The 25959-nt window shown below is 42.2% G+C and overlaps 1 protein-coding gene across 3 annotated transcripts in view; it reads right to left on the bottom strand.

Annotated features, from left to right (window-relative positions):
• The window catches only part of Wdfy2 (WD repeat and FYVE domain containing 2), a 213207-nt gene that overhangs the window by 28764 nt on the left and 158484 nt on the right, over positions 1-25959 (bottom strand). For all 3 annotated transcript variants that reach the window (XM_060391295.1, XM_060391294.1, XM_060391293.1), the window contains exons 4-5: positions 15192-15246; positions 6891-7041 (exon numbers count right to left, since the gene is read on the bottom strand). In XM_060391295.1, coding sequence (XP_060247278.1) covers positions 6891-7041; positions 15192-15246 — 206 coding nt within the window. The remainder of the gene's footprint in view (positions 1-6890; positions 7042-15191; positions 15247-25959) is intronic.

Raw genomic sequence — 25959 nt, 5'->3', positions numbered from 1 at the left:
TTACTAATTTGAAAACATAGTATATCATAGAATAACTCAAATAAGGAATTACGCTTGTATCTTAGGACTGAGATTTTCAGTCCAAGATAAAATAATAAAGTACAGAGAGGAAAAAGTAAAAATCCTATGCAAGTTTTAATTAGAAGTGTGTGTATAATAATTTTCTTTAAAAAAACTCACATGAATGCATACATACATTTTGGGTTATAATGACATACTAATATAGGCTTAACAATACATACATATATATATATATATATATATATATATATATATATATACACACACATATGTATTGTGTATCTTATACTTCTTCACTAAAAGAAGAGCTGATTCCGAGAATAGTTTAGGAAAGGGTGAAGATGAGATTAAGACAGGCACCAGAAAGCAAATGTTACTAATTTTAATTAGTTAATTTGGCATAATCTAGAATCTCCTGAGGAGGGCATCTCAATGAGGTAGTCCAGATCAGGCTGGCCTGAGGGTGTGTGTCTGTGAGGCAATATCCTGGCTACATAACTGAGGGGGAAGACCTGCCTACTGTGGGTAGCATCATTCCCAAGGCAGGGGAGCCCGGGCTGCGCAGGAGTGGAGAAGGTGAGCTGAACACAGCATACATGTATTCTTTTTCTCTGCTCTCGACTGTGGAAGTGACCAGCCGCTCAAATTTCCTGCTCTCTTGACTTCCCTGCAACGGTGTGAGTTCAAATAAACCCCTTCTCCTCTAAGTTGCCTTTGTCATAGTTTTTTGCATCACAGCAACTGGAAACAAAACTAATAGAGCGAGGGAGCTGCCAACACTATTCATAGCAATAAGGCTCACAGCAGTAAGTCTCTCAGGCATGGTGAAGGGAAGAACAGGTGGGACACAGAGGAACGTTAGGGCACTGAAACTTCTCTGTGTGGCACCCCAATGGTGGGCACATTTGTTCTGATCCACACACCACGCAATGTACAACAGCAAGAGTGAACCATGAAGTGAGCTAGGGATTCTGGGTGGTGAGGACATACTGTATTAGTTATTCTTCTCATCATGTGACAAAGTACCTGACAAAAGCCACTTAGGAAGGGTTTGCTCTGACCCTCAGTTCCTGGGCATGTAGTACGAAATGTCAGGGAAAGCACAGTGACAGGAGCAGGAGGAGCTGGTTACACCGTGGCCAGTTAGTAGGCAGATGGCAACGAATGTGCACGTTACTTTCCCCTTTTCGTTCACTGTGCATGTCTCTGTGTGTGTGCAGTCCATGGAATGGCACCTCTCACGTTTAGGGTGTGTCTTTTCCGGCAATTAACTTAATCTAGACTCCCTCACAGGTTCACTGTGGTGAAACCATTTTGAAATCTCTGAGAAAACCTTCCACCTTGCAGGGAAACTCCTTAAGACAGAGATGCTGTAAAAAAGGTGAACTGTTGAGATTCAGGAAGTAAACAGCTGACAAGGCCTTGAACCTCAAGTCCCTGAGCCTGACCAGATTCACTCAGCCCCTCCATCCCCAAACATACAGAAACTGTAAGGACTGGTGGAAGATTCTTCCAGACAAGCTGACCTGCTTAACAGAGGTCCAGACCATCTGAGCCACCGGGAAGAAACAGAAACCAGCTAAGCCACCTAAACGAAGCAGAGACCAACGAGCCACCTGGAAGAGACTGCCTGAGACAGTCTCAGACCTGCTGAGCTGCCGCCAGGTTGTGCAGTGTGCTCCAGGTTTCCAGCTTCCACGGGATGTCTGTGTGGAACCGGATTTTGATATGCCGCTGTCTCTGAGTACTTTCTGCTCTTGTAAACAGTCTCTGACCCAGTGACACTCACTGGGTCACCAAGCTGAACTTTGGTGGTATCCTTATTTTGGGCTCTCTTTTGCTCCCTTCCTAGAGTGAGGAGGAAATCGTTCACAGCTCCTACGAGGAGATAATTGTTTACATCTCCCTGGGAACAGAGCCTCACAACGATTACAGATTTGTTTCTGCAGTGATTTTAAAGCCCACCAGGATGAGACAAATTGTACATGCCAACGTAGGTTTTTAGTAATTGTAATAAATGGGGACTACAGAAAAGCTCGATATTTATTTGTTTCTGTTAATCTAAAACTGCTATAAAATATCCCTGAAAATAAGAATTCTGAAGTGACATGGGGAAGAGTTAGGAATATATCTCAGTGATAGTGCTTGGCTATCATTTGTGAAACCCTGGGTTGGGTCACCAGTACTACACACAGACACTGACACAGACAGACACACTGAGTCTAGTATATGATTCTTACTAGCCAAAGATGAGGAGGTTTTAATATTCAAAATAATATTTATTAAGATGTTAAATAGATTGCATTTTAAAACCTAAACAACGACAAAACCCTAAGAACGTCTAAGAATGCAAAACCAAACAAAACACACACAAAGTACGCTGCTCTGAGGGATGACAGGGTACTAAGCTTTGAGGGATGACAGGGTACTAAGCTCTCTACCTAAATTAGCAATCAAGAAAGGAAGAACTGGCCAGGTGTGGTGGCATAAGCCTGTAGTCCCAATTCTCAGGAGACTGAGGCAGGAGGAGGGAGATTTCGGCTGGTCTGAGCTATAATGGAGAGTTCCAAATCAGCCTGGGCTATGTATTAAGACCTGTCTCAAGTAAACACTAAAGCACAAAATGAAAATTAAAATGACAAGAATCTAGAGTACTGTTTTTCTACAATAATTATATCTAAGAGTCAATAAGTAGCACTAGTCAATAAGGAAAAATCCTTAGTTTTCAAATACTTCCAACTTGCACATGTGGGGAAAAGATGATAGGACTAGAATATGGCCACTTTGCAACCTCCAGGAAGGAGAGGACTCGGCAAAGCGTGGCCACTGGAGAGAGCCAGTAACAGGAAGGCTGGCGGGGCCGAGGCGCTAACTGACCCTGGTCACTGACTGTTCTCAAAGGAAGGCAACAGGCCCGCTCAGTGTAACCGCTACACAGTCTCAGTCACGAACTGTGCTCAGACTGAATGGAAGAGGACAGCCCAGTTCTCAGGCTTTGGGTGAGCCACAGTGGGAAGCACACAGAACCATCACCCTGAGGACGTACAACGGGCTGAGCGTTCACAGAACTGAGGGGGCAGGAAGATGAACAGAGAATGTGAGGTCAGTGGAAGTGGAGGGGTCAATTTAGAATGTGGGCTATCTGGAGAGCAAATTCAGGAGCTTCCAGAGACAGTGGGAACCGCTCCCACTGTGCAGGCTAGGTGTGGTGTGTCTACACCCAATTTCAAGTGAATCTACTCTAAAAAGTGACCTGCAAAGCGAACACTATAAGCTGAGAATAGAAGACTCACTACGAAGGATTATTAATTTCCAGAGGTAATGACATCTTTGTGATTAAGAACAAATATTTCGTTTTAGAGGTTCATAATGAAATATGTTTAGATGAAATGACTTTAAGGTCTAGAATTCACTTCAGAATACTGTGGCAAAAAGGGACAGAAGAATCAACAGTGGATGTGAGTTATGGACAATGCATTCAAGTATTTTCTCTAGGGTGGTGGGATGCCTATAACCCCACCACTCAGGAAGCAGAGGCAGGGGGACCTCTGAGTTTGAGGCCAGCCTGAGATCAAGTTCCAGGACAGGAAGGGCTGGAGAGAGAGAGCCTGTCTTGAAAAACAAAAAACAAAAAACAAACAACAACCACCACCAAAACAAAACCCCAAAACAAACCATGGTCCCAACAGGGACTTAGAAGAGTTGAAATAAAATGACAGTACAACCCGATACTGGAGTGCTTGACATTATCATTGAATGTGCCGTAAATAAACTAAGAAACTAACAAAAGAAACTAATTAAAATGATCTTAACCACCTTTCAGAACTCTTGACCTGACTGGGAATAACCCTGAGAGATGACACTTGTAGGAGGACAACTCACTGCACAGGGTGACATTTTAGAAGTATCTCTGATGACTCACTCTTGAAGAGCCTTAAGTTATTTTGTGGAAGCATTAAAAATTGGTCAAAACATGCTCAAATAATAAGATGCTGGCAGGGAAAGGTGGATAAGAGATTTCCTGAACTAAAGACTAGCAAGTGAAGTACAAAGAAAAAATTCCCACTTCCTCTGCCCTGCCATGGAGCTTTGGGAAGGAGCTCACTCTGGACTGCGCAGACGTGCAGAGGTCTAGCTGAGGAATCTTAGTAGCCTATCTAGCATCCTGTTCCACCAGGACAAACCCCTTGGCCTTTCTACCTAGGGAACTGAGCACACTGTTTTACTAGTAGAGGGTATAGTGCGTGGAGGAGCACTCTGGGTTCTGAGGGACGGCTGAGCTCAGGCTGTCTTCTTCCTCTTCCTCTGCCTCGTTACCACCTTACTACAACTGTTCACTCAATATCTGAAGCTTCCGGTAAATGACGTAAGAGTCTGGTAACTGACAGCTCAACAAGTCAGCTGGTCGGTCTCGTTGTCTCTATGGTTTCTCGATTAAGTTTTTGGTTATTGTCACTACTATTCTCTACTGAGAGGCCTGGAAGGAGAGCATATGAATGTGGTCTGATATAGCTGATGTAGTCATCTTTGTTAACTCTAATAAATGGCAGGTGGAGACGGGACAGCATTGTGTCATCTGTGGAGGCTGCCCTGTGCCAGCAGCTGCAAGGCAGAGGTAATGATTTCACTCTGCATTTATGATGCTTTATCAGGTCATATTCCTTCCCTTTCATTAAGAATCAGACACACACACACACACACAAACCTCTTAAGAGTGGAGAGAGGCAGGAGGAAGGGGAGTGAACAGGTGAGGGGGGAACCGTGAGAGTCTAGGGGTCTTCCTAATAACCTGTCTATTGGCCAGCCAGCTCAGGGGAGTGTGTGGGAGGGGACTCACTGGCTTTGGAGAAGTCACATGGTTCTTAGCTCAGACCCCTCCTACACCCTCCCCACCTCCCACCCCTGCTTGGCAAAGGCACGGGGCTGTCATGACACCGATGTTTAGCACTGCAAAGATACTCAGGAGTAAGAGTTGGCACTGTAGTTGGAAAACTGGAGCTGTTAAAGACAAATCTGGTGGGGCACGCATCTTCTAGAAGGAGCTCTGTGAACACACACACACACACACACACACACACTCTCTCTCTCTCTCTCTCTCTCTCTCATACATAACCAACTGGTAACCAGTAACATGATTCTGTGCTTTGTAAACAGTCACAAAAAGGGCCTGATGGTGGTGGTGTTAAACCCTTAATCGCAGCACTCAGGGAGGTAGAGACAGGAAGATCTCTGTCTCTGACTCTGAGTTTGAGGGCAGCCTGGTCTACAGAGTAAGTTCCAGGACAGCCAAGGTTACACAGTAAAATCCTGTCTCGAAAAATTAAACAAACAAACAAACAAAATCACACAATGAAGGTGACTTTTGGAACCTTAAAAAAAGGTCACTATGGTCAAGGCAAGTTTAATTGTAATTTTTGTTTCTCATTCTCAGATAGTTCAAATCTTCTTGAGGGAAAGTCTTTGCTCACACTGCCTGGTTTGGCTAAGGAAGACACAAGATAAAAGGAAGATGCATCATGACAGTGGCCAGTGATACTGATGCCAGCCAGAACAAGTCACAGCATGCTATTGCTTCTGGTCTTGAGGAGCAAAGGGAGAAGCAGAAGCCTAAGGCAAGAGCCGTCAAGAACAGCAGTCCTGTTCTTACTAAATAGTGTGGCCCTGTCTAGGCTTCAGCTGGCCCATCGGAAGCATGAGGAAGCGTCTTTTATGTGCCCATGGTGCTGCCCTGTCAAGGATAAGCTCCCTCTCCCTGTCGACTCTGTCTCTCCTCTCGGTAACTCTCCTTTACAACCTTCCACTGTCGTCATTCGGATCCCTTCATCTTACCCTTCCAGTGAAAAGATAACAGCACCCTTAGCCTGTATACACATAAGCACACCCACTGCCACACAACATGGGAGTAAGGAAACTACAAGATACTGTCATTTTATTGACGAGTGATTGGACACTTGATAAATACAGTGATAAAACCAAAAGCAGGCCCCAGTGTTCCTACTTTTGTCGATGCCATCAGCTTCTGTGTTCTCCTTCGCCTGTGAGAAACTGGAGGATACAAGAGAACTTTCCTCCTTGCTATGGAAGAAACATGTCACACACCACCTGATGCTCGGCTTCTCAGAGCCCCGGCAGCAGGAAATGAACTTCTCTGGTGTTAGCAGGCACTCACCCCAATTACACGGACTGACAACTTGGGATTCTGAGAAAGTCTCATGCCTGGAACAAAGCTTGTAGGATACCATTTAGAGATAGCTAGCTCCCTGTGGGTGCCAGCATGGCAGCCTGTCAGGAAATACTTAAATTTTCATTTATTATTGTTAGTGTGTACCACAGTGTGCATGTGAGCCTAAGAGGACAACCTCCAAAGGTTGCTTCCTTCCTCTGTGAACGCAGGCTCCAAGCTTGTGCAGCAAGCATTTTCACCTGCTAATTCATCCCACTGGCCCCCAAAATATTTCTAAATGAACAGGAATCTCACGGCCCATTCTCTAAGCACCAATGGGGCATTTGTAACATTGGGGGAGTTTTCCTATAATGGAAATGAGTTGTCTATTAAATCCAAACGTTGTATTTTGTTGATGGTCGTATGTCCATCTGTCAGTCCTTCTGACAGCTGAGGATGACACATCGGGCTTTGCCCTCTCTAGGTGTCAGAATGTCACAGCAGGCAGCAGGCCTGTTACTTTAATGAGGTTGCCTCGCTCCACTCCATTTACACGGAAAACACATTACATGTGTGCCTTAAGGAGGTCTCTAGAGCATCTTTTGCACACGAGGAAAAAACAGTAAGTAAACAGAAAACTTCTAAGTTGTACATACCACAACTTATCATGAGTCAAAGAGAAAGGATTTTGTCCAGCAAAGGATACTGCAGGCCTGAGGCCACAGCGCTGGTGCGGTAACCTCCCAGGCGCTGCCCGCTCTCAGAGCAGTGCCAGGCGAACTGCTTGTCCTGCCCTGTGCTCAGCACCCACTCCAGCTCCAGAACGAACAGGACCATCGTCACTCTGCTCTGATGTGCTGAAAAACCAAGAGATGAGAAAATGACTGATAAGGCATCCTGAGGAAAATGGAAAAATGCAGCCCACTGTTACATTCTTCTCCTCCCCATCCCAGGAGAGGCTGAAGGACAAAGCCCTTAGGGACAGGAAAAACAGTAGCTCTCATCAGGGGTGGGTAAGGATGCCCTATGAACACTTAGGTTTGTTTTTGTTTTTAAATCATCCATCTCTTCTCAGTGAGCTCCTCACACCCCTACTTATGTCCATCCAAGTATTACTGCCTCAGAGAGCTCCCTATACCAAAGCCTGGCCAAGCATGCTGGGGTTACGGGATCAGTGTGACCACAAGGCACATTAGGAATGACCTTTACAACACAGTCAGCTGTGGTCAGTTTATGTGCACCCTCCACCCCCAGAGGGAAGGCGTATTGATCTTTTTTGTTGAATCTGATTTTTAAACTCATAACAAAATTTCTGGCAGCTTCTTATCAGAACCCAGATGCTTGGAGAATACAGGGAATGATGGTTGTTTAAATGAGAATAGCCTCCAATAGTTTCATATATTTGAATGCTTGGTTTTTAGCTCAGTGGAACCGTTTGGGAAGGATTCAGAGGTGTGGCCTTGGTAAAGGAGGTGTGTCACTGGGGGTGGGCTTTGATGTTTCAAAAGACGCCTGCTGTTCCCAGGATGGACTCTCCCTGCTTCCTGCTTGTGGATCAACATGCGGGCTCTCAGCTATTCCTGCCTCCATGTCTCTGCTTTGTCACCATGGATTCTCCCTCTGGAAGAATAAGCTCAAGTAAATGCTTTATTTTATAAGTTGACTTGGTCACAGTGTTTTACCACAGCAATAGAAGGTTACTGAGATAAGAATGAAATGCCTCTTATATAGAAGTGTGTACACATGACAGAAAGGGTGTGAATTCCTATGGCTGCTCATATACAAGCACAACCCCATTAGAAGGATTTTTGCATTACACATCTGTAGAGCGAGAAGAGACTACTCACACCTTTTAGCCTTCTCTCTGTTTCTCAGCTGGCCAAGCTGAGGTGCAGTGAAGCTGAGTGGTCTGGCTAAGGCCTCGTGGCTTCTGTTAGTTAATAAACTCAGGCCGGAAGAGCTTGGCTTTCTTACTATGTGATGCCAGGCAACAAACACAAGGAATAGAACGAACGAAGGCACAGCAGCCTGGCTGGTGGTCTGGCGGAGCAGGAGTAACTCTCAAGGATGGTGACGTGTAGATTTTCTACTTTGATTACCAAGCAGTGTTGACAGTGTGGGTGGCTGTCTGCAGCCCCACTGCAGAAAAACCCTCTGTCAATTTCAGGGTGTTAAACACATTCTCTTAGTCACTTCAGGGACGGGAAGTGGCATATCTGAAGCCATCCTCCCCCCTGCCCACTGGCCCCCATAAACTGTAAAGCAAACCTTGGTTTCTATGGCAAAGTCAGTTCTCTTAGTATTTGGCTGTCAGTGGGAAAACAAAACAAAATCTCAAAAACTCAAAACACATACTCTAAGGAGACAGAACTGATTTTTGTTTTGTTTTGTTTTTTGGGTTTTTCAAAACAAGGTTTCTCTGTGTAGCCTTGGCTGTCCTGGACTCGCTTTGTAGACCAGGCTGGCCTTGAACTCACAAAGATCTGTCTGCCTCTGCCTCTCTGAGTGCTGGGATTACAGGCGTGCACCACTGCACCCAGCCTGGTGACAGAACTCTTACTCAGAAGAAAATTCTTGAAGGTAGAGTCTTATCACCGAGCTTTAGAAACTTGTAAGCAAACATGGGCTTGATACCTGGCTTCCCAAATAGGGCCTGGGGTGGAAGGCATCCTAGGCCAGCAGGAGACAGGTTTTTTTTTTTTTAATATATAATTTATTTAACCTTATTTTATGTGCATTGGTGTGAGGGTGTCAGATCACCTGGAACTGGAGGTACAGACAGTTGTGAGCTGCCATGTGGGTGCTGGGAATTGAACCTGGGTCCTTTGGAAGAACCGACAGCGCTCTTAACCACTGAGCCATCTCTCCAGCCCCGGAGACAGGTTTTATCAACATCGTGCAGGCAGTTCCTTGCCATACTGAAGTGCTTTTCTCTTTCCAGGATTTCTGAGTTGTAACCATGACTTCACCAAATCCTAGCAGCGGTGTTAGGGATAGAAAAGAGCCTGCACAGGCCAGGAAAGCTGTCTACAGTTGAACTGCATTCCCAGCCCTTTCCGCTTCGACATGTATGACAGGATTCTTCTTCAGCTTGTTGATGGGGTGGACTATGTCGGTTTCTGGTTGAACAGCTCTGCAGAGCTGCACTAGCTCACACCTGTATACTCATTTGTGTATCACTGCATTTGTCCTACTAAGTGTTGGGGGAGATTACAGACTCTCTACACTTATCCTTTCTTGTTAACATCCACAGGAATTAACAGCTTTGATACTGGTATCAGGTATCACTGGTTGGTTTTTAAAAGTTGAATTTATTGAGATAAAACTCACCACACTTCTGACCTTTTTAGAGTATAATAACTCATTAGCTGATAGCATATTCGTGTTACATGATCATTATCACCATCCATTTCAAAGTATTTCCCTCCCTCCCAAACAATTAAATGCTCCCCTCCCTTAACTTCGGTCAATCTACTTTCCGCCTCTATTGAGTCACCTATTCTTGACATTTCACATAAATGTGATCATATGATGTGGCCTTTGTGTCTGGCTTCTCCATTAGCATAATGTTTTCAAATTCACATGTTAACATGTTACAGCATGGATTATCAGCATTCCATTCCTTTACTTTCTCTCTTTCTTTCTCTCTCTCATCTTCCTCTTCCTCTTTCAATGATAAGAGGTCAGGATTATTTCCCTCTCTTGGCTATTATAAACACTTTTTAAAGTATATTTATTTATGCATTCTGTGTGAATATATTTTTTTCAATTCCAGTTATACAGGGATGGGTCAAAATACTATGTCATAAGGTAATTTTTTAATTCTTTGAAAAATTAATGAAATGTTTTTCAAAGAGTTGATGTCCTGTCATATTCCCATCAGCAACTCTCGTATATTCTATTTCTTTCAAAGCTGGTTTATTTGATTTTTGTTATATTTTTTGAAACAGGTTCTCCCTATATATGGCCTTGAACTCACAATCCTCCTGCCTTAGGTGTGTGTCATCAAGCCAGGACTGATTTTTCTAAATATTAGACATTAATATTTACCAACATATTCAACTATGTTTCAGATAGTTCATCCAGCAACTTACACCTAAAATCTCTCTTAAATTTTTGCCTGTTTGGAGAGATCTGCAAATTCACAGAACTCCCCTTCCAGGGGAGAGTCACTCTGCATGAGCCACACCTCTGGCTCTAGGCTTTTTGCAGAAATTTTGACATATAATTTACCATCTTAATCACTTTTAAATATACATGCTATAGAATTAAGTATATTCACATGAAGGCTTGATAGTGGTCACCTCTCTAGAACTTGTACATCTTTCAAACGTAAATCCTATTAAACACTAAGTCACAACTTCCTTCCTCCCCAGCCTATGGTAACTCTCTCTACAAATTTGACTGTAGTAAGTCCCACAGGTACGTGGACTCCTTCAAAACTTGTTCTTTTATGATGGGCATCCACAATGCTGAAGTGACTTCCTTCTGAAGGTCGTGTGGTATGCCTTTAGATGTATATACTGCATTATGTCTGTCCATTCAATTCATAGTGTGCATTCTGTGAATTGGCAGTTATGCTGCCAAGAACATGGGCACACAACTATTTGAGCCATTACTTCCCATATTTGGGGAAACACAGCATTGAGTTTTTGTGGTTTGTTTGCATATTGAGGCAGTGTCTCTCTATGCAGCCCTGGTTGTTCTAGATCTTTCTATGTAGATCAGGCTGGCCTAAAACTCAGAAATATCTGCCTATTTCCTGAGTGCTAGGATTAAAGGTGTCCATCACTATGCCTGGTTGCATTTTGTTTTTAATGTGAATCCAATACTACATTCCTGAGATAAACCTCACCTGACCATAATGTATTTTTTTGTACATATTGCTGGATGTGGTGAAATTTAGGTTTGTAGCATCTGTCTGAACAGAGAATGGCATCCTAGTTTTCTCATATTGATTTTGTATAGCATTAGTATCAGGAGATACTGATTTCCTACAATGGGCTGGAAAGTCTTTCATTCCTCAATTTCCAAGAGTTCCTATGGTCTCACATATTTTCTTCCTTTAATGTTTCATAAAATATAACCAGTAAAACCATCTGGTCTGGGAATATAAAAGGAATGGAAAAAGAAAACTTGTTCTCTTTGCCTGCATGCTTTCCCTCTTGCTAGCAAGTCTATTCCTTACTGCCTATAGAGCCAACTTCTTCAGGATTGCACTTTATACTAAAGACCAGCAGAGACATCCAGCACCACAGACTGAACAACTACTGGATTCTTGGACCTTCTGTCGCTAGACAGCCATTGTAAGCTGGACATAGCCTGTAAGCCATTTTAATAAATCTCCCCCCCTCTATATATATGGATTCATTCTCTCAATTTCACTCCCCTAGAGAACCCTAATACAAGTTTTCTTTAGAAGGTTTTAAACTAAAAAGTCATCTTCTTTTTACACATACAGAGTTATCAGAATCAACTATTTCTTCCCGAGTGTTCTGCAGTTCTGTGACTTTCAAACACCTGTGAGTTCATGTGTTCTATTTGCCAACACATATCAACATGGTATCCACACACGGAGCATCTGGATGCGCTGTCAGTTCATGTGTTCAAGGTATCCATTACCACCCTGTGCATACACACACAGGGTGCTTCTGTGAGAGCGCCAGTCCATTCCTTCCTGACATACATAATTCCTCCCTTGCTAGTCTAGTTAGAAGTTTATCACTTTTTTTAATCTCAAAAAATAGCCTTTGATATCACTGCTTTCTCTGTACTATCTGTTTTATATGTCATGAACTCCTGTAATAATTTCTCTTCCCTTCCCTCTGGGTAGGTTTCTTTCTTTTCTTTCTTCCTTTTTTTTTTTTAAACCACAGTCAGTGATCTGAGACCTCATTTCTTTTATGATGTCAGTGTTTGAGCTGCCGGTCTCCTTAGCTGCTGTGGCTCTATCCTATAAATACTGGCATCCTTGTTTTCATTTTAGTCAGTTCAGAATGTGGTTATATCCTATAAATACTGGTATCCTTGTTTTCATTTTATTCGGTTCAAAATGCTTTATTATTTCTTTAACACATGGATTATTTAAAAGTTTATTATTTAACTTCCAAATATTCTAGGATTCCCAAGGAGTCTATATTCATCACCCAATTTAAGATAAAACGAAGTAAATGGAAACAAGGTACCAGCATTTATAGGATGCAACCCAGACCGAGACAGTAAGCATGTGCCACCACACTCAGCCTTACTTTGTTTTTTAATTTAAAGTATGTTATAATCGCTTTCAGAACATGTTCCAAAGCCGTTGGTATTCTAGCTTTTTTATTTGTGACCTCTGCTAACATTTATTCATGACAGCTTCATTTACTCCAGTAATACTTTTTAAAAGCAAAAGTTAATCTTATGCATCCCTTTTGTTTGACTGTTCTGTAGTGCTGGAGCTCAATTCCAAGGCTCTGCCACTGACTACAGCTTGGACCAACCATTCTTGTTTTGCTCTAGAAACACGTATGCAGCTTGTCTTAAAGAGGTCTGTGTTTATTTCTGATGGTGCTTTGGAATGTCACCGAGCAACAGCTATTTTTAATAATCATTTTCCAAATATAGAGCTTATGGAGGTATATAATTGTTTCATATTTATATTTCATATCCAAGAATTTTCAGAGAGGTTTTGATTTATTATAGGAGATTTTTCTCATCTATAGAGTTGAGATCAGAATAAATTCCCCTGTTGACTCCTGGGCCAATGAGTGGAGGATTTCCATCTGTTCCTTTTCATGAGGACATAATCCTTTGTGGACTTTCTCTGGAAATCTCAGTTCCAGGTTTTCATCCTACTTGGGCTCCAGGCTGTATCACTTGCTGCTAAGGGCATTGTCATACACAAGCAGCTAGTTATTCCTGGCTCTCTCTTCCCAGAGCACCTGCAAAGTCAGTGCATTTGCATAACACTCTGAGATTTAGTTTTTTTTTTTCTTGGCTCTGGAAAATGGGTATTCTTTTAACACTGCCTTAAAGGAAATAATAAAAATACATTATTTTACCATCAGCTCTAGGTGTTTGTGAAGAAAGTATCCACAAGAGTCTGGTTATTGAGGTTTTGTAATTATCTGACAGAAAGCATGTGGAGTAGACTATGCTAGAAAATCTACCATGTTAGAGCATGAGAAAAACAGATCCTAGCAATAAGCTCTTCAAATGTGCATCTGGCTGGTTCTTCAGCACATTTAGCAGAGATGCAAGAAAGAGGAACACAAAACTAAAAGGGAGTTAATATATGTAATAACAACTGGAATTTCAAAAATATCTTGGTAAGTTGAGCTGACAGGCAACAAAATGACATGATAAGTAACAGATTGGAAGTAGAAGTTCCAAATCAGGAGAGACAGCCTAAAAGCATCCAGGGAGAACGCTGCAGTGTCCCCTTCCCCATGTGACTCACAGTGTGAAACGGCTGCCAGCACTCACCTCTGTATTATTACAGCAGCGCCCAGGAGGGGAGAGAAGCAGGATTTACCCAGCAGATTACACGCATGTACTAGTCATCTACTGCTGTATAACAAATTATCCCAAAGTTGATGCCTCAAAGGATTTTATTATCTCAGAGTTTCTGTGGGTCAAAAATCCTCGAACAGCTTGGCTGGATGCTCCAGCCATAGGGCTTTTCCTAGGAGGAAATCACCATGTGGGGGTCCCATCTGAAAGCTTAACAGAGGGAGGGCTAGTTCCTCATCTCTCACATAGCTGTTGGCTGGTTCCGTTCTTTGTGGGCTGCTGAGCTGGGAGAATTAGTCCCTCCCTGACAGCTCATGAGATGGTTGCTGGCTCCACCACACACAGGCTTCTCCATGGGACAGCACACATCATCAGATGTGCACACTTGCAAGCGGAGAGGTGAGTGCCATGCATGCCCCAGTATCTGCACATAATCTTGGAAGTGATATCCGTCACTTACCATGTTCTAATTCTAGCTCACACTTATGGAGGTGGGGAGAGAATGATCACTAAGAACCATGCTAAAAGTTATATGCCGCACCAGGTCATATTTGAAAATGGTACAACAAGATACCTCGAATTTGTAAGCAAGACAATCAAACATGTTTTTAGAGAACAACTGCTCAGATCATAAAAGACAGTTGAACATAAAATGCTTATGTTACAGAAGTGAAAGAAGATGAGTGAAGGCGAAAGGACAGACTATGGCCTTCCATCGCTACTTAAAATAACTTTAAAGGCTGGCATGTGAAGGGAGGTGCTACTCAGTTTTTGTGGTTCCAAGCAAAAACTGGAAGGGCACATTCTAAAACCTCTCACATAAGCTGCTTATAGACAGACACTATATATTTGTTCATTATTAGACTCCTGAGCTAACACAGTAGGTACTCAATAAATATTTGATTAACAATGCAAAATAAAAAAATGGGGGAAAAAAAACCCACAGGGAAATAAATTTAGCTCCAAATCTTAAAGAATGAAATGCCTAGAACCTGCCAAACTTGTGATAGCATAGTGGCGATCATGGATGAGATGCTGAGCGGCCACCAAGAATGAATGATGACACTGTTGATCTGAATAAATGTCCCCTCTAGACACTTCTCCTGCTTGACAGAATGAGTTTGGCCAATAAGCCAATGTTAAAGACACAAATAGAAGCTGAAGCCCCCCCTCCCCCAGCATGCCAGTTCATCAAACATGAAATGAAGCTCATCTGAAGCAACCTGAGGCTGACTCAACTCCTCCTGAGCCGTTCCCGGGAAGCATGGTGTAGAAAGCTGTGCACTTGGAGTTGCCCTGACCTAGTCTGGTTTGGTACTTGACCTCCGCGTAACCAGGCTTACAAGTTCCCTGGATTCTTCTGTCCTCAGCAGCTTAGCTCACAAACTGGGAAAATACTGACCTCACAGGCTTCCTCCTTTCATTCCCCCATGTAATGTAGGTGTTCTTGGTGAGGAGAAATCTACCAAGACATAGTTTGAAGGCACGCAAACAACTCTGCTGCGATTCCTACCTTGATAGTTTTTCACAGGTGTCATCTTGTTATAATCTTCAGACAAGATAAACTCCTACAAGACAAAAGACAAACATTAAGCAAAAAGAAGTTTTCCTTGAGACTTTTATTTATGGGGGTGGTGTTCTGCCTGTATGTATGTCTGCGCACCACATGCATGCAGTGTCCACGGAGGCCAGAAGTGGGAGTCAGAACCTCTGGAACTAGAGTTACAGATGGTTGTTTGCTGTCAGATGGGTGCTGGGAATTGAACCTGGGTCCTCTGGAAGGGCAGCCAGTGCTCTTAACCCTGGTCATCTTCCAGCCCCCAAGCAGGAGTAGAGTTTTTAGTGAACAATTATGCCTTGGTAAAAACAGACTGCATAACAGAATTACATATAACATTAGTGGTTTGTCAATGAACTTGGCATGTGTGTCTCTCTCCCAACAGTAACTCAAACTCTGATCCAATGTAAGATTAGAAATGTTACCACACAACTCTCAAGTTGGCTTTTATAAGATGATGTTCTGAGAGGGAATTCTGGTCAATGTCAATCCTAGCTAGATTCAAAATCTCACTAAACGACTTTTGCAGTGAGCAAAAGAGCAAATGATTGATAATTCTCCACTGAGAAATAATGTTAGATATTTGTTGTCTGCTGTTAAGATGAGCAATTCACTTTCCCTTACAATAAGCTCCCTGGGACTGCTCCTGCTCAGTCTTGTATCTCTGGAACCATGGCACAGTACGCTGGCACAGTGAGTCCTCAACGAATGTCTGCCAGTGTGTGGGAGCCGCCCTGAGCTGAGGAGATGAGCGCGGACAGCAACTGCACTGGAGGCAGTGGTTTCTACACAGCGCCTCCTGTGGGGCCAACAACGACTCTCTCCTGAGCACCGACGCCGCTGGCCATGGCCTGGAAACACCAACCAGGCGTTTCTAAGGCCTGGCCAGGGGTTGAGCTCCTTAACTTTCTCAAATGCAAACACCCACATACCCTCAAAGGTGAACTGCAGGGCTCGAGGGAAGGAGCAGCATGGAATAAAGCAGTGCTCTCATCGGGCTTCCAGCAGAACAAGAAAGCTTTTCACCACAGTTGGGAGCATCCAGAATTGTTCCCTGATGACTTACGGAGCAGGATGGGAGGACAGACGTGCAAATTCCTTTCTTGCTAGTAGACGCTTACTGGGTTCATGTAAATTATGTAATTTTTTAGGTTGAAGTAAGGCATTATTTTGCGACAGATGCCACAAAAGGTACACTAGGGTGGTATGATGGAACACACTAGCTTCTATGGTTCTGTTTTTCTGTCACAGCCCCTGTAAGAAGCTTACTTACAAAAAAAGTTTCTTTAAATGTTTTTCTTAGAAAAAACATTACTGAAGTTGGCAGTTTATAAACTCACATCGTGGATCCTTCAAGGCACGGCCCCATAGCTACTTCTCATTTCTGAAGAGTTCAACTCAAAACGTAACAGATATAGTTGAAAAGAAATACAGCTTCCCCCAGAGGAACTGACAGGCAGTGTCTGTGATGGCTGACAGCAGGAGGCCTCCCACAAGAGAAGTCTCTCCAGAGCCTCCAACACAGACAAGAAACATTGCTGCTGAAAACAACACAACTGATCAGTGGGCAAGTTTATTCAGTTCATGCTGAAGATACTGCAGTGGTTCACTGGTCCAGGCAAAAAGGCCTTTCTTCCTCTTGGAAAAAGGCAAGGCATGCAATAAAACAATTTGATGCAGCTTTTCATGCAGGATTTAAGACAAGCATACAGAATAGAAAACTACCACTACGCTGTACGAGTAAACGAATTTTTCAAAATATTTTCTTCCGTTAATAATAAAAACAGGCAGAGAAAATCTGGGGGAAAGAGGGTATAAAGTGTATACATATATACATATAAAAGTATATACATAGATACACTTTTAATTTATGTATGTACATATTTTTTTTAATCATGGAAACTACACACTATTCTAAGTACACCAGAGATAAATATTTAAAGGTGCCTTTGTGATATCATTTCTTTGATATAAGTATTATTAAAATTACATCTATAATACTGTTTTATACAGCTTAATAAGAATACCTATAATAAAACAACGTGAAAACTAACTGATGATGCTTTTTTTGGTTGTGAGTCTAGCTAGCCTTTTAATGGCTGAGCTATCTCTCCAGCCCTTGATGCTTTTTTTAATACTAAAAAATTGGTAGTCATGTCTTACTCATCAATTTCATTCTTTTTTTTTTAAATGAATTCATGGAATGCTGTAATATTCAGAAGGTATGTTTGTTACATCAGTGGACATGTCCACTCAAGGCATGATAGACACTGACCACTCAGAATTTTGTATGTGGCCAATATATTTCTACTATAAAAAATTTATTTCCTTAGGACTGACCACTAAAACTTAGATTACATATATTTTTAATTTATTTTGGAAAAAAAAATCTATTCTCTTATTTTTTCTATGCTACTGTCTACCTATCACCTATTAATTTTAATGCATACTACAGTACGTCAAGCATACAAAAGGCATACTGGGAAAGTCAGAAACTGTCTGCACATTCAATCTTACTTTTAAATCAAACAGACTTAGGCTATTTGGTGTGTTCTTGAATACCTTGTTTTAAAATGTAAACATTTTTGTAAACATACAAAGTGGGAAACATACAAGTGGGAAATATATTAGGGTTTTTTTTGTTTTGTTTTGTTGTTTTGTTTTTAGTTAGGTTGTATAAAAATAGGTTAACAGGTATTTTTTCCTTAAAAAAATATCGGAGCTATCTTTCTAGGATTCACTTAGTTTAATTTTTCTTTCTGATGACCTTATGATATCTTATAAAATGGGTGTGCCATTCATTTTTCAAGTCCTTCCCTTTTTAAATTGCCACTTGATTTGCCCGCTAGTTCTCTATTATACAAGAGCCTGTATACCCACGTGACCTGCGGCATGCAGAAGATTGCTGGCTCAATCTTCTCAACACCACCATCCCACTCTCCATGAAGCAGAAAGCCACTCGGGCTCCACCTTCACAGTGATTTGCTCAATTCTGTCAACAGGCATGTTTGTCTTTTCACTTTTGCCAAACCAACATGCAAGAAAATGGCATCTCATTTGGGTTCAATGTGCACTACTGCTTTACACTACAGTCTTTTCTCTTTCTTCCTTCCTTTTTTTCTTTTTTCTTTTTTTAAAATTCTTTATTAATTACACTTTATTCACTTTGTATCCCCCTATGGTTCCCTCCCTGCTCCTGTCCCAACCCCTCCCGTCCTCCCCCTTCTGCATGCATGCCCCTCCCCAAGTCCACTGATAGGGGAGGTCATCTTTTCCTTCCTTCTGATCCTAGTCATTTAGGTCTCATCAGGAGTGGCTGCACTGTCTTCTTCTGTGACCTGGTAATGCTGCTTCCCCCTCAGGGGGAGGTAATTAAAGAGCAGGCCAATCAGTTCATGTCAGAGACAGTCCCTGTTCCTATTACTATGGAACCCACTTGGATACTGAACTGCCATGGGCTACATCTGTGCAGGGATCTTAGGTTATCTCCATCCATGGTCCTTGGTTGGAGTATCAGTCTCAGGAAAAGACCCTATGCTCAGATTTTTTGGTTCTGTTGCTCTCCTTGTGGACTTTCTGTCCTCTCCAGATCTTACTGTTTTCCACTTCCTTCATAAGGTTCCCTACACTCTGCCCAAAGGTTGCCCATAAGTCTCAGCATCTGCTTTGATAGTCTGCAGGACAGAGCCTTTCAGAGGCCCTCTGTGTCAGGCTCCTGACTTGTTCCCTGTTTTCTCCTTCTTCTGATGTCCATCCTCATTTTGCATAAATTTCCATTTAAATTTTGCTTTAGATTGGTACCTCCCTACCCCAATAAAAATAAAAAAATTAACTGTTGCTGAGGTAAAGCCTTCAACTGAATGCTCGAGCTGGAGGTGAAGCTTCAGCAGCACAGCAAAGGACCAACCGAGCCGCCCCAATCTCACAGAGAAGCACAGCCAGTTCTCCAGCACACAGGAAGTTGCTAGACAAAGGGAAGTAGGAAGAACACAGGAGGGAAGGAAGGGGAGTGGAAGTACCGGCACTTTCTCCATCTCCCTCTGCACTGTGACACTAGCTACACAGTAGCTTCTCCTCACCTCTGGGAAATAGCTTACAAAGTGACAGAGAAAGCTGGCACTCCTGGAGCTTTGCCCTAAGAGGTAACAATAAACCCAGGGGATCTGGGAAACAAGAACACCTGAGGCAATGGATATAGTGTGGCCTGTGCCATTTGTACTTGGTAGTTCTCGTGAAAGGTTTTGACTATTAGACTTTGTAACCCACTATCGAAAAAGTGAAACCAACAATATTTCCCTCCCCAGTGTTCTGCCTCTGTATTGTACTTATTGGATCTTTTGTGGTACTGAAAATTTCACTGATAAATAAGCAATTGTGGCATCCTGAGTTGAAATTGCACTTTGGGAAAGTTTTTGAGTAGGGTAGCATGTAGCCCAGGCTGGCCTTGACCTCCCTGTGTGATCTGCAGTGAAATTTGCTTTAGATTGGCACCTCCCTACCCCAATAAAAATAAAACAATTAACTGTTGCTGAGGTAAAGCTTTCAACTGAATGCTCGAGCTGGAAGTGAAGCTTCAGCAGCACAGCAAAGGACCAACCGAGCCTCCACCTCCTGAGTTTTGGGACTGCATGCCTGCACCACTTGCCCAGCTGATGAAGTGTGGCAGATGAAACCCTGGCCCCATGCGTGCCAGGGGAGAGCACTCGAACAACCGGGCCACCTGCTCAGCCTCTGCCCTATAACTTTAAAGTTTTTCTTTTTATAAGTATCTCAATTGAAATGTCTTCCTTCAGGAATACACTCAGTTCTTTATATTTAATCTCTTTAACTAGCTTGGGCAGCTCTGAACATCTGCAAACACTGCTTTTCTCTTCTTTGACTCCTTTAATTTCTCTGAAAACCAAGCCTAGCAAAAAGAATCAATTAGATGGTAATGGTACTTTAATTAGGCCAAGTTATTTTTTTTAAAGTTGCTACATGTTCTGTCATTTAAAAAAGTACTGAAAGTCCACACTTGCCTAGACACATGCCAATCACAGCCCTCTTGAACTCTTCACAAGAACAGTTACCACTTTCTCTTCACATCTGAAATACATCTGTCAAGTACACACCATGGCTTTTGTTTGGTAACAGAGTTCCCTCAACTAAGCCCAATGATTATTGAGTTTTTGTCAGCCTAAGGAAATTGACAGTAGGCGGTATGACATGTTTTTCACCAGAATAAAACATACCGTTTTATTTTTTGGTCATCCTTAGGACCCTACACGTCACAAATTCTTGGTGCTGTCCTTAGTCATTCTGTCTCTGTTCTGGTGTGGCCAGTCAAGGAATATTGCACAGGTCTAAGCGCTGTCACCATATGTGCTCTGTAAGGATCATGAGACAGATGCACAAGAATCCTGATGATGAAACCACGGCACCTTATACATGAAAACGTCTACTGGGTAGCAAGATGGCTCAGTAGCTATAGCCTCCGCCATGCAAGCCTCCAAGCTTACTTTGATCCACAGAATCCATGTAAAATGACAAGGAGAAAAATCACTTCCACAAAACTGTCCTCAGCACCTGTGTACCCCTCCTCCCAACATACATTATAAGACAATAATAATTTAAAGTCCACAGTTTAAGTTTCTTGCTTTATTTGAAAGCCTGCCAATAATCTCTTACTTCTTAAAATCTAACACGACTTCACAGATAAAAATAGAATCTAAAATTAGATCATTAGCCACCAACTGTTTGTCAAGTGTGTGGTGAATCAAAGATACATACTGACTGAACGCATGATGTCTACTTTTACCAAGAAAACTGCAGTTACATTCCCTATAAAGGCTTTTTTCCCCCTCAGAAAAATAAACAAGCAATCACCAAGGCCATAGCCGAATAAGGAACTCCGCCAAAATTTATAAAGAATGAAGGGAGGAATAAAGGCATATGCTTCATTACTTAGGCAAAAGGTTACAAACAAGTCCCCAGGTTCAAAGCACTATGTGTGTAACACAAAGCCATTCCTGAAAAGAGAGACACGCATTAAGAGTTTGGTAAACTGGTATGTGCCACTGATTTGAGATTCTTCTCCCTCAGCTATGACTAATCTGAAGGTCTGATTTGCTCATGGTATCCCACATTTCTTCTATTTTCCTTTTCTGTGTATTTAGTTTTGTTTTCCGTATTCCTTGCTTATTTCATCAAGATCCCTTACTTTTCTTCAGGTCCTAATATTCGGTCTTCTGCCTGATTCAGTCTTTGGTGCTCTCCTTTTAGTTTCTCATTGAGCTACTAGGTTCTTCAATCCTACCTCTGTTTCTGCTTGAATCCTCCTCAGTGTTTCTATCTCATTAAATTCCATTAGTGTTTCTATCTCATTAAATTCCATTCTCAAGTCTTAGATTGTCTCTGTCAGTTCTATCAGCCTTACGTCTGTGCTTTTTTGGGCATCACTCAGATGTTTATTCTCCTTAAGTTCTTTCTCCTTATTTCACCAAGCTGTCTGTGTCTTCTTTAAGTTCCTTAAATTTTTGATGAAGTTTATATTACATATATATAAACTTTTATATTCTGTGACCTGGGTTCATCTAGGTAATTCTCACTCACTGGCAAGAATTTCTAGAGGACTGGTAGGTGGGTTTTGGACAGAAGATACTGGCTTGATCTTTCATATTTCTATTTTTGCAAAGAGACTTGGGTATTTGGACTTCTTTTGTTAGTTTTATGTCTGATATGGACAGAGTATGTTTGGGTTTAAGAGAAGGTGTGTGGACAGGTTCAGTCTAGAATTTGGAAATGGCTTAGGTGGAATGAAGCCAGGTACATAGAGGAGACCAGGTTGATATGGAGGATGTGTGCCCTGGTCTTTGCCTGGCATGAGAGGGTAGATCAGGCTGGGTGGAGATGTTGGATGAGGTATGGATGGGCTTGAAGGGTGGGGGACAGGCAGGGTAGGTCCTGTCGGAAGCCTAGAAGTTGGTTGTGCATAGGCAGGGATGGCCAGGCTGGTCTTTGGCAATGGATATGGGCATTAAGCATGCTCCAAAGGAGCAAAGTAACCAAGAGTTCTACCCAGCACACCTATGCACCACAGAAATGACCAGCATGCATGATAACCCTAAGGACGCATCAGTGGTAGACATAACTTGATAGTAACCAATAGCTCTCTAGCTGGACTTTTCCAGTTGGACTTAAGACCTGCTCAACAAGAGGGGTCTTGGTACCAGGAGCTTAGCCAAGTATTCAAGGCTAGTAAAGTCATAGATCTTAGAGGAGAACCTGTAACTGTCATTTTACTAAACCAGCAGAATTGCTAGCTATACTCAAAATTACTTATTCTTATACCTACAGGTAAATCCTCACTCTCATATCAAAGAAACTTGGCAATAGAGACCACTACAGAAAACCATAACCAATCAAAAGCATAGGCCCAATGGATATGGATATGTGTGTGTGTGTATACATAAATATATACATATATTTGCCTCAGGGATCACTGAAAGATGAAGTGGTAAGACTGTAAAAACAGAGGAACAGAGTTTGTATCTCCTCATAATGCCAGAAGCTACACCCATAAAATCTCACCAACCTGACTGCCTAAACATGAACCAAATGATAGCAACAAAAGACATGGACTAGGGAAAGCCTGCAAGGCCTCCACCCTACACAAAGAGCCATAGGCAACTAAGGAATAGAGAGTGGGAGAAATAAATCTTCAGAGAAAAAGCACACCATTTGGTTACCCAATACCATATAGTCTGCCCTGAAAACGTACATACAACTAACATTATACAGACTGAGCAGGCTACATATATGTACATAACAACAATTAATAAAAACAGAGACCATAAATTTGAAAGAGGGCAAGGATAGGTATGTGGGAGGTGTGGAGAGAGGAAAGTGGAGGAGAAACATTGTAATTATGTTATAATCTCAAAAAAATGAAAGAAATAATACAAAAATTAAAGAAGACTAATGTTTCTACTATATGATCGCAATTTTAACTTAAAGAAAGAAAAAGATTTAGTTTCTATTGTTTCTGACGCATTTCCTTAAATAACAATAAGATCTAGGTAGTGAACTCTTATTCTTAAAAGAAGCTCATCCAATTCTGTAATTTGAAAATGATACTGTAACTCTTCTTTGCAATTATGAAGGCCGTTGTTCTGTGGGAGTCCTTTCTCTGCCAGGTATCTAAGTGAGTCAACAGTTATTTCCCAGAGACTTTTCTCTTCCCGTACAACCTTCTGCTGAACACGCACACACACACACACACACACACACACACACACACACGTTTGATGGCAATAGAGGGACTATGTTTCTGGTGGAGACAGAAGTCTGCCATTCTACAACTGCTTCCATTAGGTACTTTACAGACCAAGTCCAGATGGGATCGTGAGGATCAGAAAATTTCTCATTGTGATATTAGTAAATTTCTCATTTTATATTTTATATTACACTTCTGTTTTCAGAAGTGTCCAGAACATTCTCAAATATATTAATGTCCTGATTATAGAGGAAGGTGAATGGGTAACGTGTGAACGTTGTGACGTAATGTATAACGTGTGATGATATACAACACTCAACTCCAAGTCCTTCCTCTCCCTTTCTCCAGCTCTTGGCTACTACCCTTCTATCTCCCTTACATTAAATATGCAGCTTTTATTTAGATTTCTGGCTTAAACTTAGCATTTACTTGAACAGTAGTTGAAAACCAAACCTTTCAATTAATCAACTTGGTGTATTACTGTTGCGCTTCGTGAAACATCTGGGTGACTTTCAGAGTTTGGTAGCCAAGATCAGCACTGCTGAAAGTGCTCTACACCTTCTACCAGCCAGAGAAAACGCTTTTATCCTGCTCTTCTAAAAAGGAACTTAATTCAAGATTTCAAGGTGTAAGGCAGACATGGGTCCAGAATGCTTGGGATTCCTTACAAGGAGGAATGAAATAGAAAGAGAGCCAAGAGAAGGGCAGTTTGTGTTCACGAAGCTCCTCCAGCTGATGCTTCTGATTAGGACTTCATGAGCTGCCTTATGCAGGTGAACTTAGCAGGCTGCTTTGCTCTGCTCTTCTAGAATCGTGCTTACTGTACTGAGCATGACGTCCCTAGGTTGACTGAAATCTGTCACACGGAACAGGATTTTCTTCTTACTTTAAGGATGCGTAATATTTCATCATATGTACACACCGCATTTTCTTTATTCGTCTTTTGACAGACACTCTGTTTCTGCCTCTTAGCTACTGTGCATACGGTAAACATCTGCCTTCAGTTACACTAGACAGCAAGCCTAAGTAGGATTGCCGGATCTACTTTTAATAATCCGAGGAACCTCTACACAGGAGTGTGACTTAAGATCAGTATTGTGAAAGTTTACTGTCTTTAAACTGCCATCATTTGATCACATTCCTTTCAAATCAGCAGTGTCCAGTTCTGGCCTCTGTTTTCAGGGACTTCAGAATCAAACTTAAATTGTGAACCATAGAAATTATACTGCTCCTAACAATCTACAGATGTAACTTATTCTAGGTTTTATGTATGCTCTTTTGGCAGCAAGGAACTGCAGGCAAGAGGATTCTCCACTTGGAGTCAAGCCTGTGAGCAGAGGCCTTGCAAAGAAGCCAGGCTGGCCAGCCTGTTTCACAGTCTCTCCTGGGATGTCTGCTGTTCTTGGTAAGGAAATCCAATGAATGCAAAACAACTCAGCTTCTATTCTCTCATCACAGGAGCATCCATGAGGTCATCACAGAGCACAGAGGACTTGTAGAACAGTGCCACTACACTGTAGGATACAGAGGGAGCTACATGTCATTAACCCTTGTCCATACCCACAGAATGCAAAGCACCAACGATAAACCCTGAACCATGGACTGTGGGTGACAATGTGTACGCATGAGTTCATCACTGACCACAAACATACCACTCTGGTGGGGTTGTTACTACGGGGGCGTGCATATGGGAGGCCAGGGGGCACAGGGGAAACCTCTAGACCTTCATCTATACTTTGCTGTGTATCAGAATAGTACTCAAGAAGTTCATAAATAAAACTTCAAAAGTAAAACTGACCTTCTATCTAAGATTTTTTTTTTCTTCCCTCAAACTTGAGGACCTTTTCATTAAAGCTTGAGAGAAAAACAACAGGGCAGGTAAACTGAAAATCCCAATACCTGCTGGGAGGACAGAGAAGAAAAAGAATAAAGCCATGCCTCTTGAGTTAGGCAAGCAGGTGTTAAAACAGAGGGCCTGAGAGACAGCGGGGCAGCACAGGGTGTGAGGGAAAGCATGTGTGGGTTTTTGGCAGACATCCAGAAAAGATGGAACTAGGAAAAGTAAATACCTTTCGAATTGGAACTCAGAGAAGTGGGCAGGCTTGGCGTGAGGGCTGCAAGCTGCTCATGTCTTCTGCTTCTCTGATGACTACAAGCTTTAAGGATAGGGTACTAAAACTTGCATGCTTCTCAAAACTACTCAAGACTCTGAAGGACATTCATTTACGTAAGTTGTTGGCACTGTTCTCTATTTTAACAAGTCTCATTAATGTCTGAAGAGAAGCAGTTGGAGCCTCATGCTGCTTCTGCATTCAATCTGTACATCTGTCAGGAAGTGGCAGTGAAAAGACAAGGTCTTAGAATTGTGATGGGTCGGCCCCAATTCGCTGGCTTCAATGATCCAGTCGACCTTGGGTCTGCTCAGCTTGACTTCAGACCCTTGTCTTGCCTGCGCTGCTCCCGACCATC

Source organism: Meriones unguiculatus, chromosome 9, assembly GCF_030254825.1.
Source record: "Meriones unguiculatus strain TT.TT164.6M chromosome 9, Bangor_MerUng_6.1, whole genome shotgun sequence".
Taxonomy (NCBI): domain Eukaryota; kingdom Metazoa; phylum Chordata; class Mammalia; order Rodentia; family Muridae; genus Meriones; species Meriones unguiculatus.
The sequence above is the reverse complement of the archived record's forward strand: the minus strand, read 5'-3'. Positions and strand labels throughout refer to the sequence as shown.